At 44.5% G+C, this 19,315-nt stretch overlaps 1 protein-coding gene across 2 annotated transcripts; it reads right to left on the bottom strand.

Annotated features, from left to right (window-relative positions):
• Nucleotides 1-6,384: 6,384 nt before the first annotated feature.
• paip2b (poly(A) binding protein interacting protein 2B) lies at nt 6,385-19,315 on the bottom strand. 2 transcript variants are annotated; one of them, XM_080023330.1, is made up of 4 exons: nt 19,192-19,315; nt 11,246-11,412; nt 7,036-7,218; nt 6,385-6,638 (listed from the first exon to the last, which is right to left on the bottom strand). In XM_080023330.1, exons 1-4 carry the CDS (start codon nt 19,196-19,198, stop codon nt 6,582-6,584), a joined length of 414 nt encoding a protein of 137 aa, XP_079879456.1. In that variant the 5' UTR covers nt 19,199-19,315; the 3' UTR covers nt 6,385-6,581. The 2 variants fall into 2 exon arrangements, with proteins under 2 accessions (XP_079879456.1, XP_079879457.1); XM_080023331.1 differs by lacking the exon at nt 19,192-19,315 and adding an exon at nt 18,844-18,849.

Raw genomic sequence — 19,315 nt, 5'->3', positions numbered from 1 at the left:
CCTTCAACCTATTCCATTTTATTTCAATTTATTTTTTATTGTATTTTATTCTATATATATTTTTATCTTATTCTATAAGTATTCCACTTACTGTATTACGTTTTAGGAGTCAGTTAGTCGGTCTATTAGAAAGGAATTTTCTACTTTTTCTTTTCTTTTATTTTTGTACTTTTTCCTAGGACTTATTGTGTGCTATCACCGGGTGCGTTGCATTACATTTCACTGCATATATGTATGGAAGTATGTATATGTATGTGACAAATAAAAATCTTGAATCTTGAATCTTGAAACACAGCGTTTGTCAGTATAACCGTGTACATTTTAAGTGGTTAGGTTCAATTATTAGACTTGACTAAATGACCAGAGGGGAAAAAAAGGGAATTCTCATGGTAATAAAGGAGCGGTGTGTGTGTGTGTGTGTGTGTGTGTGTTAGAAAGCCAGCTTGAGGACACAGCCCTCCTGCAGAAGAGAACGGCTCCATCCAGCAGACTGACAGACACAAGCTTCCCCAAGCCTCCACCCAAGCAGCACAAGTGGTAAAACATGCACGCAATGACAAAAAGTAAAGAAAAACAAAACTACTCTTGTCTTTCGTGGGACACTTATGTTTGATTTAGTTTTCTTCCGGCCTTGAACACTATGTCTACGTTATTCACTCCCTTATACATTAATAACCAAGGGTATGTGGACACCCCTTCTTATGAATGGGTTTTGCAACTTCAGCCACACCCATGACTAACAGGTCCGTAAGACCAAGCATACAGCCATGCAATCTCCTCAGACAAACATTTGCAGCCGAAGGGGTCGTACTGAAGAGCTCGGTCACTCAACGTGGCGCCGTCATAGAAGCCGCGGTTTCCGATAAGTCAGTTCGTCAGATGTCCACCCTGCTAGGCCTGCACCGGTCAACTCTTAAGTTCTGTTACCGTGGAGCGGAAACGTCTAGGAACGGCAGCGGCTCAACCACCAAGCGGTCACACGAGCTCACAGAACGGGATCGCCGATTGCTGACAAAAAAAAAAAAAAAAAAAAATGGTCTGTCCCCGGAAGCAACATCGGCACAAGAACTGTTGGTTGTGAGCTTCATGAGCTGGGTTTTCTATGCCGAGCAGCTGCACACAAGCCTTAAAAGCCTCGTTTTTAGTCGCCGCAGCCGGAGTGTCGTTTATTGCGAAGAGGTACGCAGGTACGATCTGTACCGTCCATCCCTGCGTGACCACAAAAATAACCAGATGGCGTTGAATTCATGGAAGGAGATGGTGCCGCCTCCGCCTCTGTCCAAAGATCTGGAATATTGTAGTAACTCATGACTTCTTCATACGATACGGTGGCCCCTGAGAGCTCAACCCACTGCAGCTCAAGACGTGCAAAGTCAAAACACAAGCAAATTAAGAAAACATCTCCACCATTCTATAAAACACATGCGCAGCATTTAGAAAACGCGCTGCAAATCCACACGTCACGCGAACTGCATAACGAAACACATTGCAAATTTGGAAAAACAACCACATTAACAGAAAGCAAATGCAAAAGCCGCAACATCACGGAAGTAAAGCACAACGGATTCACAGATTTATCTGCAATAAAATGTATTAAGCTAAATTATTTACTGTCTAACTATATATAATTTATACAAGAAATAACGTGGAGCCGCCACCATCGCATCGCGCGGGAACCCCATGTCCAAATCCTCCATGCAATTAATAAATAAATAAATAATAAAATTACTTTCACGTCCATCCCCGGTATCTTAGCAATTTAAGTGCGATATTCTAGAATAAAGGGCTTCTACCGTGATAGTGTCGTCCGCAAACAATTTCGAATTTTTTTTCGGAGGGGGGGGGGGCGGAGGTGCTCATTCATTCACTTCTGCATGTATCCCCTGCCAACGAATCGGTGATTCAGTGAGTGAGCGCGAACGTGATTCTGAATCACGTGCCACAAAGCTGTTTTGGTGGCACGAGGGGGATCTACACAATATGAGTGGTTATGAGTGGTGGTTTTAATGTTGTGGCTGATCTGTGTATATGCTTGTTCTCGGTAGTGCGTGCGCCATGAGCCACACGGCCCGCTTGCACTGACAATAACAGCCTTACGATCACCATGCACAACGCCAAGCATCAGCTGGGGCAGTGTAAATCACGCCACCAAGTTCAAGTTCAAGTTCAAGAGATTATTTGTCACATACACACACATACGGTCGTACATACATGCAGTGAAATGTCATGACACCCGGTGATTACGCACAATAAGCTCTATAAGCTCCAAAAATACGAAAAATTCTCAAATGTGCGTAATCGACACGCGGTGCTCGCGCAGGCGGCCGCAAGGGGCGGCGCCACAATCGCGATTCTGGCTTCTATAATTATTTAATATAATTCATTGTCTATTGTACTTGTGAGAGAGAGCAGCGGAAGCGCGTTCTCTGCAGTGATTAATCACACTTCATCGGGCGTCTGATGGACCTGTCTGGGTTTAGAGACAGGTCAAAACGCATGGCACCAACTGTAAAAGTTTGGTGTAGCAGGAATAATGGTCTGGGGCTGTTTTTCATGGTTTGGGCTAGGCCCCCCAATTCCAGTGAAGGGAAATTTTTAACCCTACATAGCACACAATGACATGCAAGACAATGGTGCACTTCCACCTTTCTGACAAGTGTGGGGCGGGACCTTTTCGGTTTCAGCAGGACAGTGCCCCTGTGCACAAAGCGAGGTCCATGAGGAAACGGTTTACAGACTCTGGTGGAAGAACCTGACTGGCCTGCACAGAGCACAGACCTGAACCCCGTTAAACACCTTTGGGATGAATTGGAAAGCAGACTGCACTGACGTCACAGTCTGCATCGGGTGCCCTGCGCCAAGCGCACTCTGCTACGGGACCTGGCGTCTGTGGCCCAGGTCCTGCGTCTGCGTCTTGTGCCTGCATGTGGGGGTGGATTGTGCGGTTGCGCTTCGGGGGGGTGCAGGGTCTCCTCACGCTCTCTGGGACTGGGTTTATGCTCCTCAGGGGTCGGATGTGGGTGTTGCTCCGCGGGCTTCCGGATTCTCGGGGCCTTTTCAGCTGCTTGGAGGTGCTACGATATAATACCTACCTTATAAACCAGACGTACCGTGCACTCACAGGTGGACACGAAACACACACACGACACATACCTCTATTTATACCCATAGTTTTGAAATTGAATGTTCAACAAGCACATCGGGTGTCCACATACTTTTTGCCATGTAGTCTACAAGTAAACCACACCATGACAACTTCCCTTTGCCCCCCACCGCCACAGCCTCCCCTGGCATTCCGAATACACCGATAACTTCGGCATCCCGTCCACCCCGATCCGTTTCCCACGGGGTCGCAACCTGCACAAGACCCACTGCAAGCCCAAGCTCTACTACCGTGTACCCAGCGGGAAGACGCTGCTCTCCGAATACCAGACCTCCTACACCACCAAAGTAAACCGGGGGTTGGGTTGGTACATGCATGAGGCTGTAGTTCATTCGGTCACGGTTATGGACCCCTGTGTGTGTGTGTGTGTGTGTGTGTGTGTGTGTGTGTCTTGCAGCGGTCTCAGCCCAAGAAGCGTCCGTGCGTGAAGAAGCATAGCTGCCTACCTGCTCAGTGACGGCCCACCGCCACCCTCGTCAACGCAGCGGCACACGTTGACTCTCCCACTAACGACTTTGGACCCGGTTCAAAATGTGAAGAAAAAAAAAAAAAATAGCAGCAAATGAAAAATAAAAGCTTGTGTTTCAGTCTTCAAACTTACCTAGAAAAAAAGTCATCTACAGCTACAAAACCAGAAACATTAAACAACTGTCCTTATTTTCTCCACTCCGCATCAGATATTTGAGTTCCATGCTTAGTTAATGTTGAATATTAGAGCCAAAACAACCACATACTGTCATAGTGAGCCAGTTAGGTGTGAGGTTGACCTGACACTTTTTATATAGTTTACACAGACCAGCCACAACACCATTACACAAGTGGTTTTAATGTTCACTGATGGGTGTATATTCCAAAGCCTCCTGCTTGTATGCTCAAGTAGTCTGAACCATCTGAACACGAGTCTTGAAAGACAATGGCTCATTGTGGTACACCCACTTGGCCGTCATTACCAAGCCATTCCCAACTATTTAAATTCCCACTCCAATTGCAACCCACCACCTGACAGGCCCGTGGAGCCGCCATCGTTGCTTACAGACCTGCGATGGTTAAGAGTTAGAGATAAGAATCTACCGGCGTAGTTTGCTGAAAAAGTAAAATTAAATAAATCAACAGACTCTGAAGTGTTCAAGGTGCCGGTTATCTTGCCTTGAGCACTCAGTACAGCAGTAAGGCGCATTAGAGACGGCTGTAGTCAGTCTACCAGCAAAACACCTAAAGCACCTTCTCCTGACGGAGAACCCAGAGGACAGATTGAACGGGAAGGGAAAACAATGTCATGTATGTATGTCCAACCGAACCAAACCGGGAGTGAGTGAATGCGTCCGTACATCACGACACAAAAGTCTGGACAAGTTGATTTTTGCCTTTAACATCTTTATTCCTCTTTTTTCATCATTTTTTAATTTGTACTGAAATTCTTATTTTGTGTCTTCTGGATCTCTTTTGAACTGACTTTTTTTTCCTCAAACTCAGAATGAAAAAAAAAGACAAGGGAAAAAAAAAAAAAAAAAAAATCACCAAAAATGATTTTATGCTGTAAAATCCACCTGGCAGACATTCCTATTAGCGTAACGAGGGTGCCATTTCTACAGCCGTGGTGCAAGCGCCCGGGGAGCTTGAGCATTACCCTTCCCGACGAGAGCGCCGCCGTCTTAACCGGTTCACCAGGGTGAGTACAAGGAAGCCAAAAAAAAAATAATAATAATAATCTTGACCAGATTTCGATTCACAGATTTCAACACTTCCAATGATAAATTGAAGGATGAGATGGAGGAAAAGAAGGAAAGGAGAACCCCTCCGATCTCACAGAATGTCAATGAACCATGTCAAACAACCTTTGGTGAGGGTTAATCTTACAAAAGAACAATTTATCGCGGTTGATAATGGCCTCAAGGTGCTTAGTGGAAAGGCCGGTCCACAAAACTGATCCAAGGCTTAAAAAAAAAAGAAAAGAAAAGAAACTTGACCAACTTCCTCAGGAAGGACTAGGTGGTAGAAAGGAAAATGTATTGGATGGCCTTTGTGTGGCGTTAGCGCTATTCCGACTGGTCTTGGCTATGTCGCCGCCGCCTCCTCCTCCTCCTCCCGTCCCCGGGACACAACTGACACCACAGGCTACGGCAGCCCGGTAGACACAAATCTCCACATGCTCAAAATATTTGGGGAGGAAAAAAAAAAAAAAGGAAGACAGACAAAAGAAAAAGAGCAACTAACGGAGGATAGTATGAGAACCTTGTTTGACTCTGGTGCTCGACGTGGCCCAGCAGAGAGCGGTTGTGCTCCAAACCAAATACGCTACAGCCCGCACAGCCGAATGGAACTAAGGAATATGCTGTTCCCATTTCATGAGGCATAGAGCTTTGTTTTAAATACTGTAATATTTTCTTAAAAATGTTAAAATGACCCTTCCAAAAAAAGAAAAAAAAGAAAATAAGTATGACTTGACATTCCAAGTGTTCTGCCAAGAAACTAGGTCTTTATCTACGCCTGAAACAATGGCCTGGTGAAATAATATACCTTTGCTTTTTAGAGGCCGGACATGGGATGAAAAACATGGCTTTCCTCATCAATTAGGAAAATAATCACCAATAATCGTCATCTGTCCACGTTCGCACCTGTCCAGGTGTGGACAGACTGCTCTCGAAGAAACCTGGTTGGTAGGGTGTGCAGGCGTATATTTGGTTTGGAATGAGGCCACAACCTGATGCCGATCACTACCTGTATCTGATGCACACGAACGGTGAGGTCAGTGTTCAACGGTAACGGTGTTGCGCGGGCGGGACGATGATCCGACAGAGGAAGAGCGGCGGCGGTCCCGCGGGAAATCTCTAGCTTGCAATAGAAATCTCATTGAGGGTTTGTTTGTTTTTTTTTGTGTACGACAACTAGGACAACTGTTTGGGTACAATTTGAGGGCTGGCCCGTGGTGCGGGCGAGTCCCCAGCATCACTCGCAGGGTAGCTGCCTCGGCTCCAAGGGGACGCCAGCGTCGGCCGCGTTGCTCTGCACATCATCGTCCGCGAGAATCTGAAATGTAAAGTAGTGCAAGCGCCCCACCCCCCCCACCCCCCCCTCCCCTGTCCTCTATAGGATGCTGCTGGTATTACACCCCCCCCCTCCCCTCCCCACACCCGTTCCCCATGTCCCCTAGTTTACAAGAAACAACAGGAAAAATAAAAAGATTAAAGAAAACAAAGACAGAAAAAAAAAAAATCCCCCCACCCCCCAACTGGGCCCGCCAGCGCAGTATTGGCTTGTCGTGTGTGCGTGCGTGCGTGCGAGTGTGTGTGTGTGTGTGTGTGTGTGCGTGCGAGTGTATGTGCGGTCAAGGCCGCTAGAGTCTCTGAGAACATTTGCTGACTGGTTTGTAGGTGTGTGCGCGCCCCGTGCGAAGGCCCCGTAGGGGTGAGGGGGACTCCTAGTATTTCTTCCCTGGGATGAACTCCTTGGCTTCCGGGTTCAGGACGCTCTTCCTCTGGGGGGTGAGAGAGGGAGGGAGAAACATTTTCATTTACATTTAGTCATTTAGCAGACGCTTTTATCCAAAGCGACTTACAATTGTTCAAACACCGACGGACGCAGCCATCAGGAGCAATTAGGGGTTAAGTGTCTTGCTCAAGGACACTACAGCATGCTAGCAGGAGGAGCTTGGGATCGAACCAGCAACCTTTAAATCACTAGACCACCAGCTCTACCGCCTGAGCTACAGTCCCCCCGCATACATTGATACAGAAGACGCTCTCCATCTTACCACTAAAATGACAATAGATCATCTGCTATTGGGGTCAGTTTGAGGTCTCTGGTTCAGACCCCGGGTCTGAGCGGACCCGGCAGCTATTATTTATATCGCCTCTAAGAGGGCCGAGCCTCACCGCCACCTCCTCCAGGTTGCCATGGTGATCGCTGACGGACAGGCCGTTGAGCTGGTGCTGCAGCTGCCCCACTCCCTGGTTGTTGAGGTCCCGAGACGGGATGAACCAGTCCTGGTCCTCCTCCTCCAGCATCTCCTGGAAGCAGCGCTCCAGGAACTCCTGCTCCAGGAGCTCCTCCTCCACCTGCCGTGAATAAACACATGCCAAGGAATAGAGCGAGATAACCAGACGGTAAAGTTTGTGCATTTCCGTTGGGGACCCAGGAGAGAAACTATACATTTTGCTACCGATAATTAGATAAAACATTTAACTCGTACGGCCAAGTCCTCAAAGCGTATTTAGATTGTTTAATTTGTTTTTGTTAGATTTGTCATAGAAACCCTCGTTGAAATGTCACAATGTGTGCGTTCTTCAGGTTTCGGTGATTTTATCTACTTTTTTTTTTTTTTTTTTTTTTTTTTTTTTAAGTAAAATTTACAAAGGAAGTCTATGGGAGAAATGTTTTGAAAGTTAAAATCGCAACAGCTACAAGTGGTAAAGTATTCCTACTTCATGGACACCTGCTTAACATATTAAAACATGGTACCAAAAGAATCACCGTTTTGGCTATTAACTGATGAACTGTGAGGCGTAGCAAAACAATATTTGCACAGTGCGTTTCTCGGATGATGCCGAAACGACTGATACAGGCCACGCCCATTTGCGGCTGGAAAATGCTTCCACTTTTGGGCTTAACACATTTTTCATCGAATCTTCACCAAATATGGTACATACCATATTTAGATCACCCCTCATGAAGTCGTCTTTTCATATCACTTGCCGGTTGGTTACCAAACTTTTGAAGGCATAGACTCATGCACTCAACGGACCGTAACTCTTCAATGGTAAATTCAATTGCAACCAAATTTGGGAATGTTGTACATAGAGCCACATTGCACAAGTGTAACGTTTGTACAATTCTACCTACAGGGAGCTCTACCGTAACCTACTTCTGTACCGTTTGTCATAGAAACTTTGTTTGAACAGCATGGCACCAACAGCCCCACCTTGTGGCCCTTAGTTAAACACCACCATACCAATTACTAGCTGCCACCTCTTAAACGTAATATTCCATGGTGACGAAATTCAGCCAAGTTGTACAGATGGGGATGGCGAACAAATATAGCATTTGGTACAATTTCATGTGTAGGTGCTGCTAAAAGATTTGAAAAATTGCTGTTGTAGCAGCAGCTTGCAGAAAAATGCTATACATTCTAGTTATAATTAAAAGTGTTTGATTATAGCGCTTTGAAAAAACCTCATGGTAAACACTGTCGCACTGGCGCAAACCCACGTTGCATGCTGCACATCATGTAACGTGGGTTTGTTTAGTTTTTTTTTCGTCAATGAAAATGCGGCGGAAGGCAGTGACAGCGCTTCGGAAATTTTTCAGCCTTCTAAGGACTAAGTCTGAAGTGTGGTTGTATTTTGGTTTTTAATAAGAGTGCGGAGGGGAAACTTGATCGAAGATGGATGGTCACCCTGTCTGCAGAACATTCAGAAAGAAAATCACTGCCAATGGGGGCAACACACACCACCACCCACTTATTTATAGCGAATGCAGGGTAAGTTAAGTTTCAGCTCCATGCATGATGTGGGGACTGCGGAATAGAGGAAAAAGTCATGGATGTCAATAATGTCAACTCAAGCCTCCAGTGTGACCTACTTTTGTAACAACACGACATGTTCTGCTGCTGTATGCGGTGTGTGTCTCCAGACTATTCGCCCATTGCACATGATGGCCCGTGACGTAGCTTAGTCAACCAACCAATATATTGTCTTTATTTAAAATCAGACAATCGTCAAATTGGTTGGGAAAGTGTTCTAACAGGTGAAACAAACTCACATACAAGACTTGGATTTGTTTTTTGCAATCACTACCTTTAGACTCATTTGTATTTATCTAAATTTTGCATGGGGTCATTGCATATACTCAAATGCAACACAGAATAAAGAGTGTGAGAGTGTGTGCATAAATGCGAATAATAATAAATAGCTGCCAGCAGTAATACATTGGGTCCTGTTTAGTAATGTTAGACATATTACCGGTTTTCGAGGTTCCATCACACTGAGGAAAACCTGTCGTGATTGAGCGCCGCCGTTTTTCTTTTTTTTAACGTAAATTTAAAGTTTTGGAAACAAATGTGTGGATAAATAGAGACATTTACTTTAAATGTACCCGGCATCTTATTTTTGTTGGTCATTGTTAACATTTTAGACATGTTTTTAAGTATGTTGATTACCGGTGCTTCATTGGCTCGTGTAGTCGACCAATCACCACTGATATCTCTCAAGAAGGGTGTTTAAACAAGTACGATCGGGCCTGGATCAAGGGGTGCGGACAAAAGAAAAGGACTGTTCCAAAGGTTCTTAGAACCTTCCGAAAACGCCATCTGTGACTTAGAGTTTGATAGTTTTGGGGTTTTTTTGTGAAATGCAGCACAAGCTACAGTTCTCCGAATTCTCTTCAAACGCATCGGCTCGAGTTGTCCGTCAACGCCAGTGGTACTCAACCTTGCCCAGCTCAGGAACAACACTAACAGAAAGTATTTTCGCAAGAGCCAAATTTCTGAAGTGTCCCCTTCCTCCATCAAACCATCATGCATTATAAAATAAGGCTACGAGTAATATCTTATTCAGGAATGAAAAGCACAATGTATGCAATAATTGCAATTCATTATTATGATGATGAATGTGGTAATCCACATTACCATATTTTGATTACCAACTTCTTGCAAAGATTGTTTTCCCACGGTCTTGCACAGTGCAAACAGCGCTGGAATAGGTTGCGTTGCATTCACAAGGATTACGGTAGACGACGAACCGGAAGTTACATAGAGAAAGCCACCAGAGCGAGTCGACTCTACTGCGCGTGTCTGTTTTTTTGCGCAGCAGTTGTAGATGCTGGTTCTCTGGAATATCGCAGTTCAATTCAATCAAATGGCTGAAATAAAACCCATGAATTCATAGAAAAGTTGTTCTCCGTTTATTAATTGCATGGAGTCTGTTGTGGTGCTTGTAGCCTGGAAGCTGATGGACGGGTCGGACACGGGGGTCTCTTGTAGCATGGTTGGTCCGGTGATAAGTTGCCGCTCCAGGTTATTACTTATATACAGTAGCGATGTAATTAATACGAATAATGAATAATTTGTCAGTGGAAACCAGGTGATCAGCCATTGATCACTACCAGGAAACAGATCTCTATAGATGCGCTCTGCCTCTAAGCCGTCATAGGTTGATGTGTCTCATGGTAAATGCCGTTTTGAATGCTGTCTGACAATTTATTGAAATACACTTTAAGAACTTTTTTGATTTAATTTTAAATAACACTTTAAAGAGCCACAACTAGTCATAAGAGAGGAATGTGTGGCTTGTGAGCCACGGGTTGAGTATGCAGTCCACAGGGCGCTGGATGTTAATGACTTCCAAGAGACGAAGCTTGGGCTTATGTGACTTGGGATGAAACTAATAAAATCGCACCAATTTTCTTCTACTTCCGGTAAAATCGAAACAATTTTTCCCCACTAGCTCCTGCTCCAAATGTACATTGATATTGATCAAACTTGAACGACAAGACGTCTGAAACATACCGGTTCCAACGAGACTTCAACCATGTCTCTAGGTACTGCGGTTACCGTGTTTTCCGATTCTTTTAGCGAAGACATCTTTAATTTTAATGCACATTTGATATGGTTTTCATATGTTTACATAAGTTACTGGCTAATGGCTGTGTTATTTTAATGTTAATGCAAACAAAAAGTGCATAGTGTTGCAAATTTTCCTTGTAGTTTTCAATATATAACCTAGTGAAATTAGTGGCGTATCAGTACTTTTTGAAAATCTTCAGCACACTTTTACAACACCGCGATAATACTGATAACCGCGATTATTTTGGGCTTTTGTTAAATTGCTACTAATTTTGTATTTTGATGCAAACGTTCAGAAATGCACAAATTATTGCCATGACAAATCTTCATATGTGAAAACATTCTGGGCGAAATAAACAGACTGATGATTTGGGTTACAAAGTTAGATTTCATATTCTTTACACACTACTTTGGGAATTGGAATGATTGAAGAATTTTGACAGATTTCTTGAGTGAAACCGATAGTCTGGTTGTGGATGTTGTTTGACTCGTCCAGCTCGCTCCCTATCACCTACAACACACACCTGTCTGTTGTACTCCTCCTCGTTCTCCATCCACATGTACTCGGCGAATGGGTTGGCGTCACCGGCCTCTCCCGAGTGCCCGTTGGCGATGGGCTCCTTCCCCTCCTTGCCAGGAGCTCCGCCTCCTGGTGTCTTGGCCACCTCCGGACCGCTCATTTCAGCTGGCTCTGTGGGCAGAGGGAAAAGAGTTTAGATACAACTTTCTCTGAACCTATCCTTAAAAAGTTAGTCGATTGTAACTTGTTATAAGCCGGTAAACAGCCGTAAATTGAATGTGACATAGGGGTTGTGGTAGGTCTGTGGTCAAAAGTATTAACCTGAAAATCTCAAATTTTTACTCTCAAAAGTCTCGTTGGTCCAGATGGACACCAGGAGATACTTTGGAGTGTCACAGTAGCGGTACAAATTAACACCCAGCAGGAAAAACAATTTGCTTGGGCTAATAAATCAGAGCACGGCGCTGCGACAACTTCCTCATGTGGCTGGCCTATTTAGCCTGGGCGAGCAGAGTGAAATGGAAAGAATAGGACAAGCAGAAAGAGTCAAATATCCGTGTAGCAGCAGGGAGGAGGAGGAAATATTACAGAGGGGACTATTTGTTCATTTCAATGGGTTCCAGGATACTACACAGCAAGAAGACTAAGCCTTAAATGCAAAACAGAGCAGTGGAAAAGTATGTGACAGAACAGTGTAAGATTAAATCCAGACTTCCTTAAAAACTAAAACACGAGGGCTCACTGTCTTATTTTGCTAATTAGGGTGCAGAACCAAAGGCGCAAACACATATTCTTATAATAACTTATTGTTATTCTACGTTTTATTATTACGAGGGCTCGAGACTAGTGGAGAGGATAGAAAATGTGTTAGAGCCGTCTCCGGAATGAAAGGGATTTTTGTATGTATCCGCCCGCCGGGCCAAAAAAAACAAAAAAAACAAAAAAAAAAACTTTTTGGATTCAAGAGGTTTATTTGTCACATACATACTTTACATATGCAGTGAAATGTCTTTGCAACGCCCCCGGAGATGATGCACAATAGTTACTAAACCTAACATTAACGGTTTGACCCTGGCGGGATTTTTTAACACCATTTTTTACGTGAGTTTTAACACTAACAACTATGCCGAATATCCATTTGTTATCCGGTAGCAGCCGCTTGCCTTGCTTTCTCTACTCTGACAGCGAGTTGACGCACACACGCACTCTGCTCCTGCACCCACAAAGCCCAACCTCCTCTCAGTCACAGTGCAGTGTTTCTCCGCTGTCCCCGCGTCGGAGGGCTACATGCGGGGCTGTCGTAGCAAAGTGTGTGTTTGTGGCGCGGTAGTTGTTTTCTTGCTCCGTAACTGGTTCTCCGGCTCCACTGCTAGGCGTTCTAGCTGTCCAGCCAATGGGGAACAATAGGAAACCCATGTCAAAACCAATGCTACCTCATTAGCCCCCTAGTTTAACTGAAACAGTCACATGGAATTGGTTGTTTTTTTTTAATTGAGAAAAAAAGAATAAAATCTCTATTCCTCTCCTCATTGTCCTCATTGAAAGGGGGCCTCATTGTCAAGTTGTATTATTATTTTAATAAAGATCTAAAATTTTATTGTAAACACATTTTAAATGGAGCAAAATAAATAGAATTATCTATTTTCTCAACATGCTAATTGTGTTTCTATTATGCCACCAACACCTATACACCGATCAGCCACAACATTAAAACCACTGACTGGTGAAGTGAATAACATTGATCATCACGTTTCAATGGCACCTGTCAATGGGTGGGATATATCAGGCAGCAAGTGAACAGTCAGTTCAAAAGAACATTTTGATTTTGGGACAGTTAACATTCATTCACTTAGGGACGGTTCGGGGACAGTGGTGAAAAAAAGTTAGTTTGGAGCCCTGATTATTAGGGTGTCAAGTAGTGGTCGACCAATTAATTGGGCCGAAATTTGGGGATTGAGAAAATCGGCATCCAACTCAGAATTGGACTTGAATTTTCTCCTGCAGACAAGCACTACATCGTGTGTGCGTTCCAATCGTGGAAATTCGCTACCTCGATGCCCATTCATGGTTTAAAAAAAAAAAAAAAAAAAACACATTAAAAGGGCACCACTCCCATGCACGTGTCTCCGCATGAGTCCCCACTGCCCAGAGCCATGTCACACTGTCTCCGCTTTGCTTTCCATTGCTCCTCCAGACAGCGGTGCACCGCACGGGTGGGCACCTACATGTATGAAACTATTTTTAATTAATTAATTTATTTTTAAACAACTGAGTTAAGGGACTGAACCATTCAAAAAATAAATAAATAAATAAATAATTTTTTGAAGAAAAAAAACATACGTTCCCCCACTGTCAGGAAACGTTTCCCCTGTTGCTTTAGGACTTAATTTTGTAGAAACTGTATGTTTTGTGTAAATACTCTACTTGTAAAAAAATTACCCCTGCACTTCTGTAACGGGAAGACTATTTTCAGCCAGACTTTAATATGGCGGCGTTTATTATTATCAATTTCTTTATAATTATTTTTCATTCAGAATTTTTATTTATTTTTTTACAGTTTTTTTTTTTTTTTTTTAAATACGTGCACTGCAGAGACAGGACTACATCTGTGCCTCCCTCCCCCGCACCATTGACCGGGCTTTTTGCATACCGGCCAAACAGACAATACTGACGACACGGTCTCCCAGGTACTGCACACCGCGCTCACGCATTTGGATGGCCGAAAGGGGGGCTATGTGAGATTGCTGTTATTAACTACCAATTCCATTTTCAACACCATAGTCCCCACCAGACTGGCTGTCAAGCTGCTGGAGCAAGGACTAAACACTCCGCTGTGTGCCTGGATCCTGGACTTCCTCACAGCCCGGCCCCAAGTGGCCCGGGTGGGAAGGCACACATCGAGCACCCTCACCCTGAACACAGGATCCCCCCCATGGCTGCGTCCTTAGCCCCCTGCTGTACTTCCTGTACACACGACTGTTTGGCCAAGTACAGCTCCAACACCATCATCAAGTTTGCTGACGAAGAGTCGTGGTGGGCCTGATCACTGACGACGATGAGAAGGCCTACCGCGAGGAGGTGGCTGACCTGTCAGGTGCCAGGACAGCAGCCTCCTCCTGAACGTCAGCAAAACTAAGGAGCTGATTGTTTCAGGTTCAAGTGATTATTTGTCACATGGACTTTAGGAGAGGATTACAATCGGGGACGTACGCGCTGTTGATGATTAATGGGACAAATGACGACAGGGTGAGCAGCTCAAGTACCTGGTAGTCCACATCATGGAGGACTTAACATGGACTAGACATACAAACACTGGTAAGAGGCGAGACAGCGTCTTAACCTACTCAGGCAGCTGAAGAAATTCAGAATCTCGGTGAGGATCCTCAAGTCCTTATGCGGTCAAGCCAGGGACAGACAGACACAGGGCAAATGCTGCTCATCAAACTGTAATATTCCTCTTAATGTGTTGGAACAACCAACAAGAAGACTAATTTTTCTGTTAAAATTTGCTTCAAATTAAAAGCCCTCTAGCATTTTATTCACGGGGTCCAGCCATATAGGTTTTAATGCTAAAAGGCAGCTCCTGAATAGAGTTCATTTCCTGCGACCAACTGACCAATGAAAAACTTGGTCGACGAAGACTTATGGTTGACAATTTGAGGCCAGCACTACTTTTGACACTCTCCTGAGCCATTTTTCCCAATTTCAACAAACCAGGTTTACTTATTCTTAGTATCTTTGTTAAAAGTTACTAAACGAGTTCCGAAAGTGCAAACAAATTGGCCGCCACAGATAAATGTTTTGGCCAAAGCGTTGCATAGCCAGTAAGTACGCGTAGTTTGCGTTCTCCGGTAATTTCCGGTGTTGACTGAGAAAATCTGCTCAAGGCCGACATATTTAAAATCTCTCCAATCATAATGACCAGTGAAAACAATTCCCTCTAAGCACAATTTGAATAAGTGCTGGGCGATAATACGATAATTATCACCATATATTTCCCCCGAAAGAAAAGACTATCATTTGGAAAAACAATTCCGCAGATCTGTTCATTTCCACGTTCGCAAGTTGCAACAGAAAGCTAATCAGTGTTAACGATCTTAGCCTGACCTTGCATCTCTCACCAATCACGTTTGTCGATATAGAAATAAGCCCCGCCCCCTCCCCCATGGACAGATTGCGCTTGTAAACACAGTACACACGGAGCAGCAGCGTCCAGAATTCGGAGGAGCAGCAGAAAGATGATGTATCCTTGACAACAAGGACACATATCAATAGTTTGGCGTTTCTTTTGGATATTTAAGTTCGACCCAAAGCAGACGGTAAGTATCCCTTGTGTAAAATACGTTGACAAGACGTGCAACACCACAAACTGAATTATTTAGACCTACTTGACATATTTGTTTTGAGTTTTATCAATTTTATTTTAGTAAAGTGTTAAAGTAGCTGCACTTGTTACGTACTGATCACAAACTGATTATTTGATTTGAAGTCGGAACATTCCTAATATGTATTTTTATTAATTTATAGAATAGTGTTTCCTTTCGGGACTTATTGAAATATTCAATAAGAAATAAAAATCTACATGCCTTCATTTTTTATATAGCCTGCCTATCAGTTGTTTTTAAGCTATATAAACAGATATTATCTGACTGGAATCTCTTCCATTTGTCCGGGACATTGAAATCTCCCAGGACACGTTGACCGGCACCATTTTTTTCCCCCCAACGGAGACTTGTGTGCGATGTACAAATAGTTTTTCCACTATTTTGAATTTTATGAAAAAAAAAATATATTATATATATACACATATATATTTCCTCCTTAACAAATAAGATATTTTTGCTGTGTAAAACTTTTCTTTTAGACTCGCTGAACCTGAAGAGATCAGTTATTTCGGTAACGGCCTCTGATATCAAAACGCCACAGACTTTACACTCTATACCATAAAAACACAAAACTCAAATCGCGTGGTCCTGCTAATACACACCTGCACAACGCATCACCGCATCAATGTCTGGCATGTGTTTCAGGCCACGTTTGAACTTTCACATCACCACGTTGGAAAACGATTAATGTTGAATATTGTTTTGCGTTGCAACACTGATCGGTGCTGTGAGACTCAGGAGTGTGGACTAGAGGGCAAGCTTCCTTCTGAGGCTAACATCTTACAAGTGTTTCAATGTCGTACCATTGATAACAGTCACCTTAGGAAGTGTTGAGGGCAAAGAAGTCAAAGTATACGATAGTGAGGTACTCATTACCTAGCCCTATGACGAGGCTGTTTCCCAGGCGGACCCCGGCATGACTCAAACCGTGGTCATCTTGAGTTTCTCAAACGCACCAGACAGCGGGAAAACACGGCAATGACCTCATCTCACTCTTTAATAAATTAATAAATAAGTAAAAAAGGGGTTTGGCTGCCCGTTTGAATTGAGAATGGACCAAAATAAAAAACTGTTGATAGTGGGGAAGAGTATGTTGTCCACGTGGAACAGACACCAGGAACAAATTAAATGCAAAAGCAGATATTATTTACGAAAAGCAGAAAATAGTTCCCCGAACGGGAAAACACTGATATACTTTCCAGAAGAACAGACGTCAACATGCATTATCTATGTAGTTCACCGAGACCAAAGGAGGCCGTGTCTGTCAGGATTGGAGGACTATGAGGGTGTGAGAGATTCTCAGCAATGTACAGCTAAGCAAGCCTCAATAATGAGACGCCAGTGTAACAGCCAGCAGACGCGTAGCAGGAGAAGTGACACGTTAAGGGGTTTTGGGAGAGAATACAACGATCCAGAACCAGGGCAGGAGATTGGAAGCTGGCAATGCCAACTGGCGTTTGTAGACCGGTTAATAGGCCACAGTAAAAATGTAATCAGTTTTACTGCAAATGTTTGGGAATAACCTGCGCTAATAAAAAACACGTTTTCAGCACCAAAATCCACCGCCAAGTTATGACAAACGCTTGGAACTTTACGTCCCCAAATTTGAAGGAGTAGAGATCCACATGGGAGGGAGAGGGGAGGGCGTCGACACACACTAACGTACCATTTCACAGTCGTTGCTGAGGTCCGTGGGAAACGTGAGTTCCGCATGGACGAGGTAGGATGAGCCAGCGGGCAAGGGTGAGAAAACAGGGAAGGGGAGGGAGGACACCTGCAGGTTCACATGCGATGTGCCGCGTTGAATATTGCATGTGCTGATCCATGCGTATTTTCTAGTTGGCGTGCGCTAGCGCCACGTAGCCTCCTCTGCGTTTTGGCAAGCAACCCGGGACAATAATCATGGGGAAAAAATATATATATATGCTGTGACGGCATCAGGTGAAACCTCTTCCCTGGCCCAGGGCTCAATGGCAAAGACATCCAATTTAAACACAATTGATGGATATAATTTAAATCTCAGACGTTCCCGGCGCGGCGGCAGAAGTTGAGAATATCTTGCGCTTTCGGGTGTGAAGCAGGCCAGTTTACCAGCTGTCGCCAAGTGTGTTTATTACAAAACAATCTCAATTGAAGACCGCCCATTTCGCCTTCTCCGCAGAATCAATTTCTTATACGCCTACTTGACAGCTTCATTCTGACCCCACCTCCGGCATGACATTTTTCAGAGCCACAACTCAATACGTTCAATCGGTTTTAATTTGTCTTTAACTTGCGATCGCATTTGCTATTGGCTGGAAGCTGTAATGAAACTCACATACACAACTCCACCGAAAGGACGACAAATCCACTCAGAATACTGTCGCTTTAGGCATAAATCTAACAAGCAATGTAAAACAAACATAAAGACGAATGCAGTGGACCCGGTGGGAATTGAAAGTCTGAAGTAGAAATTAACTTCAAAGTCTTCAGTACTTCATTTTCAGGAGATCGGGAGGAATTCTCTGGAGACGCCACATTTTAGCCAGAGCGGGAGTGTGGACATTTTTTTTATCACAAGCGTCGATGAACAGACAAAAACAAAAAGCACATTTCGCAAGTTTCTTCATAACTCTGCCCTGCTCTGTGGACATTTAAAAATACAACCTTGTGGGGGCGGGGGGGGTTGTCAAGCCCGCAGACAGGTTGTCAGGACTCATACTTGGACTCCAGCTCCATCTCACCTTCTACTGTCCGAGCGGAGTTCACACTTTTGTTTGGATTCTAAACGACGACAAGAGTCAATACAATCAAAGAAAGAAAGAAAGAAAAGGGGAGCCCGTGCCGCTACAGGGGGTTGAACGACTCGATTTAGCGGAAAAAAAAAACCTGGTCTGGGAGAAAAAAAAAACAAAAAACGGGTACAAGTTAACGGAGATGTTAATGAAAATGCTTAATGTAAAACGTCGCTCTGTGTGTGTGTGTACATAACAGTGAGTTATGTAACGTCTACCAGCTGTGTGTGTGTGTGTGTAGTGCGTTGGTGAGCTGCAGGCCACGCACTGCAGGCCTGTCTTAAAGCTGCTAAACGGATTGTCAGGCTGCCGCTCTCCCCGTGTCTCCAAATAGCCGAAGAACGCACTGCGGCCTCGACACAACAACAACAAAAAGAAAAAAAAAAAACTACACCCCGCAACAAAGACCCGAAGGAGTCGTTGGTTTGGGCTGACAAACTCACCCGAGCGAGAGCCCTTCGAGCGCGGTCGAATATGAGGGCGCGCTGAAGCGAGTTACAAAAAAAACAAACCAAACAAACAAACAAACAAAACAAAAAATCGACCATTCCTCCGCACCGTGCGGGGCTATAACAAAGCACGGAACTTCCGAACCTGCCCCGCGCTAGCAGCTACCCGCTAGCCTGCCCCGCGCTAGCAGCTAGCCGCTAGCCTGCCCCGCGCTAGCAGCCACCCGCTAGCCTAGCCCGCTGCTACAGCATGGCAGATGATTACCGAGGTGGTACGACCGATTCGCCGACAACACGGAGGCGCCGACGGGTGCGCCTGACCGAGTTCCCATTCGACGTTACCTGGCATCGTGTCTTCGGTGCGGGTTCAAAATGCGACGCGCTGGGGACTTGTTTCGCCTGCGAATCAGCGTGCTGTCGGCGGCTCTTCCAACGCGGCTCTCTCTCCGTCTCCGACGCTACGTAG

The sequence above is a fragment of the Zeus faber genome (assembly GCF_960531495.2).
Source record: "Zeus faber genome assembly, chromosome: 22".
Taxonomy (NCBI): domain Eukaryota; kingdom Metazoa; phylum Chordata; class Actinopteri; order Zeiformes; family Zeidae; genus Zeus; species Zeus faber.
Note: the sequence above shows the minus strand (reverse complement) of the source record. Positions and strands in the feature narration are given on the sequence as shown.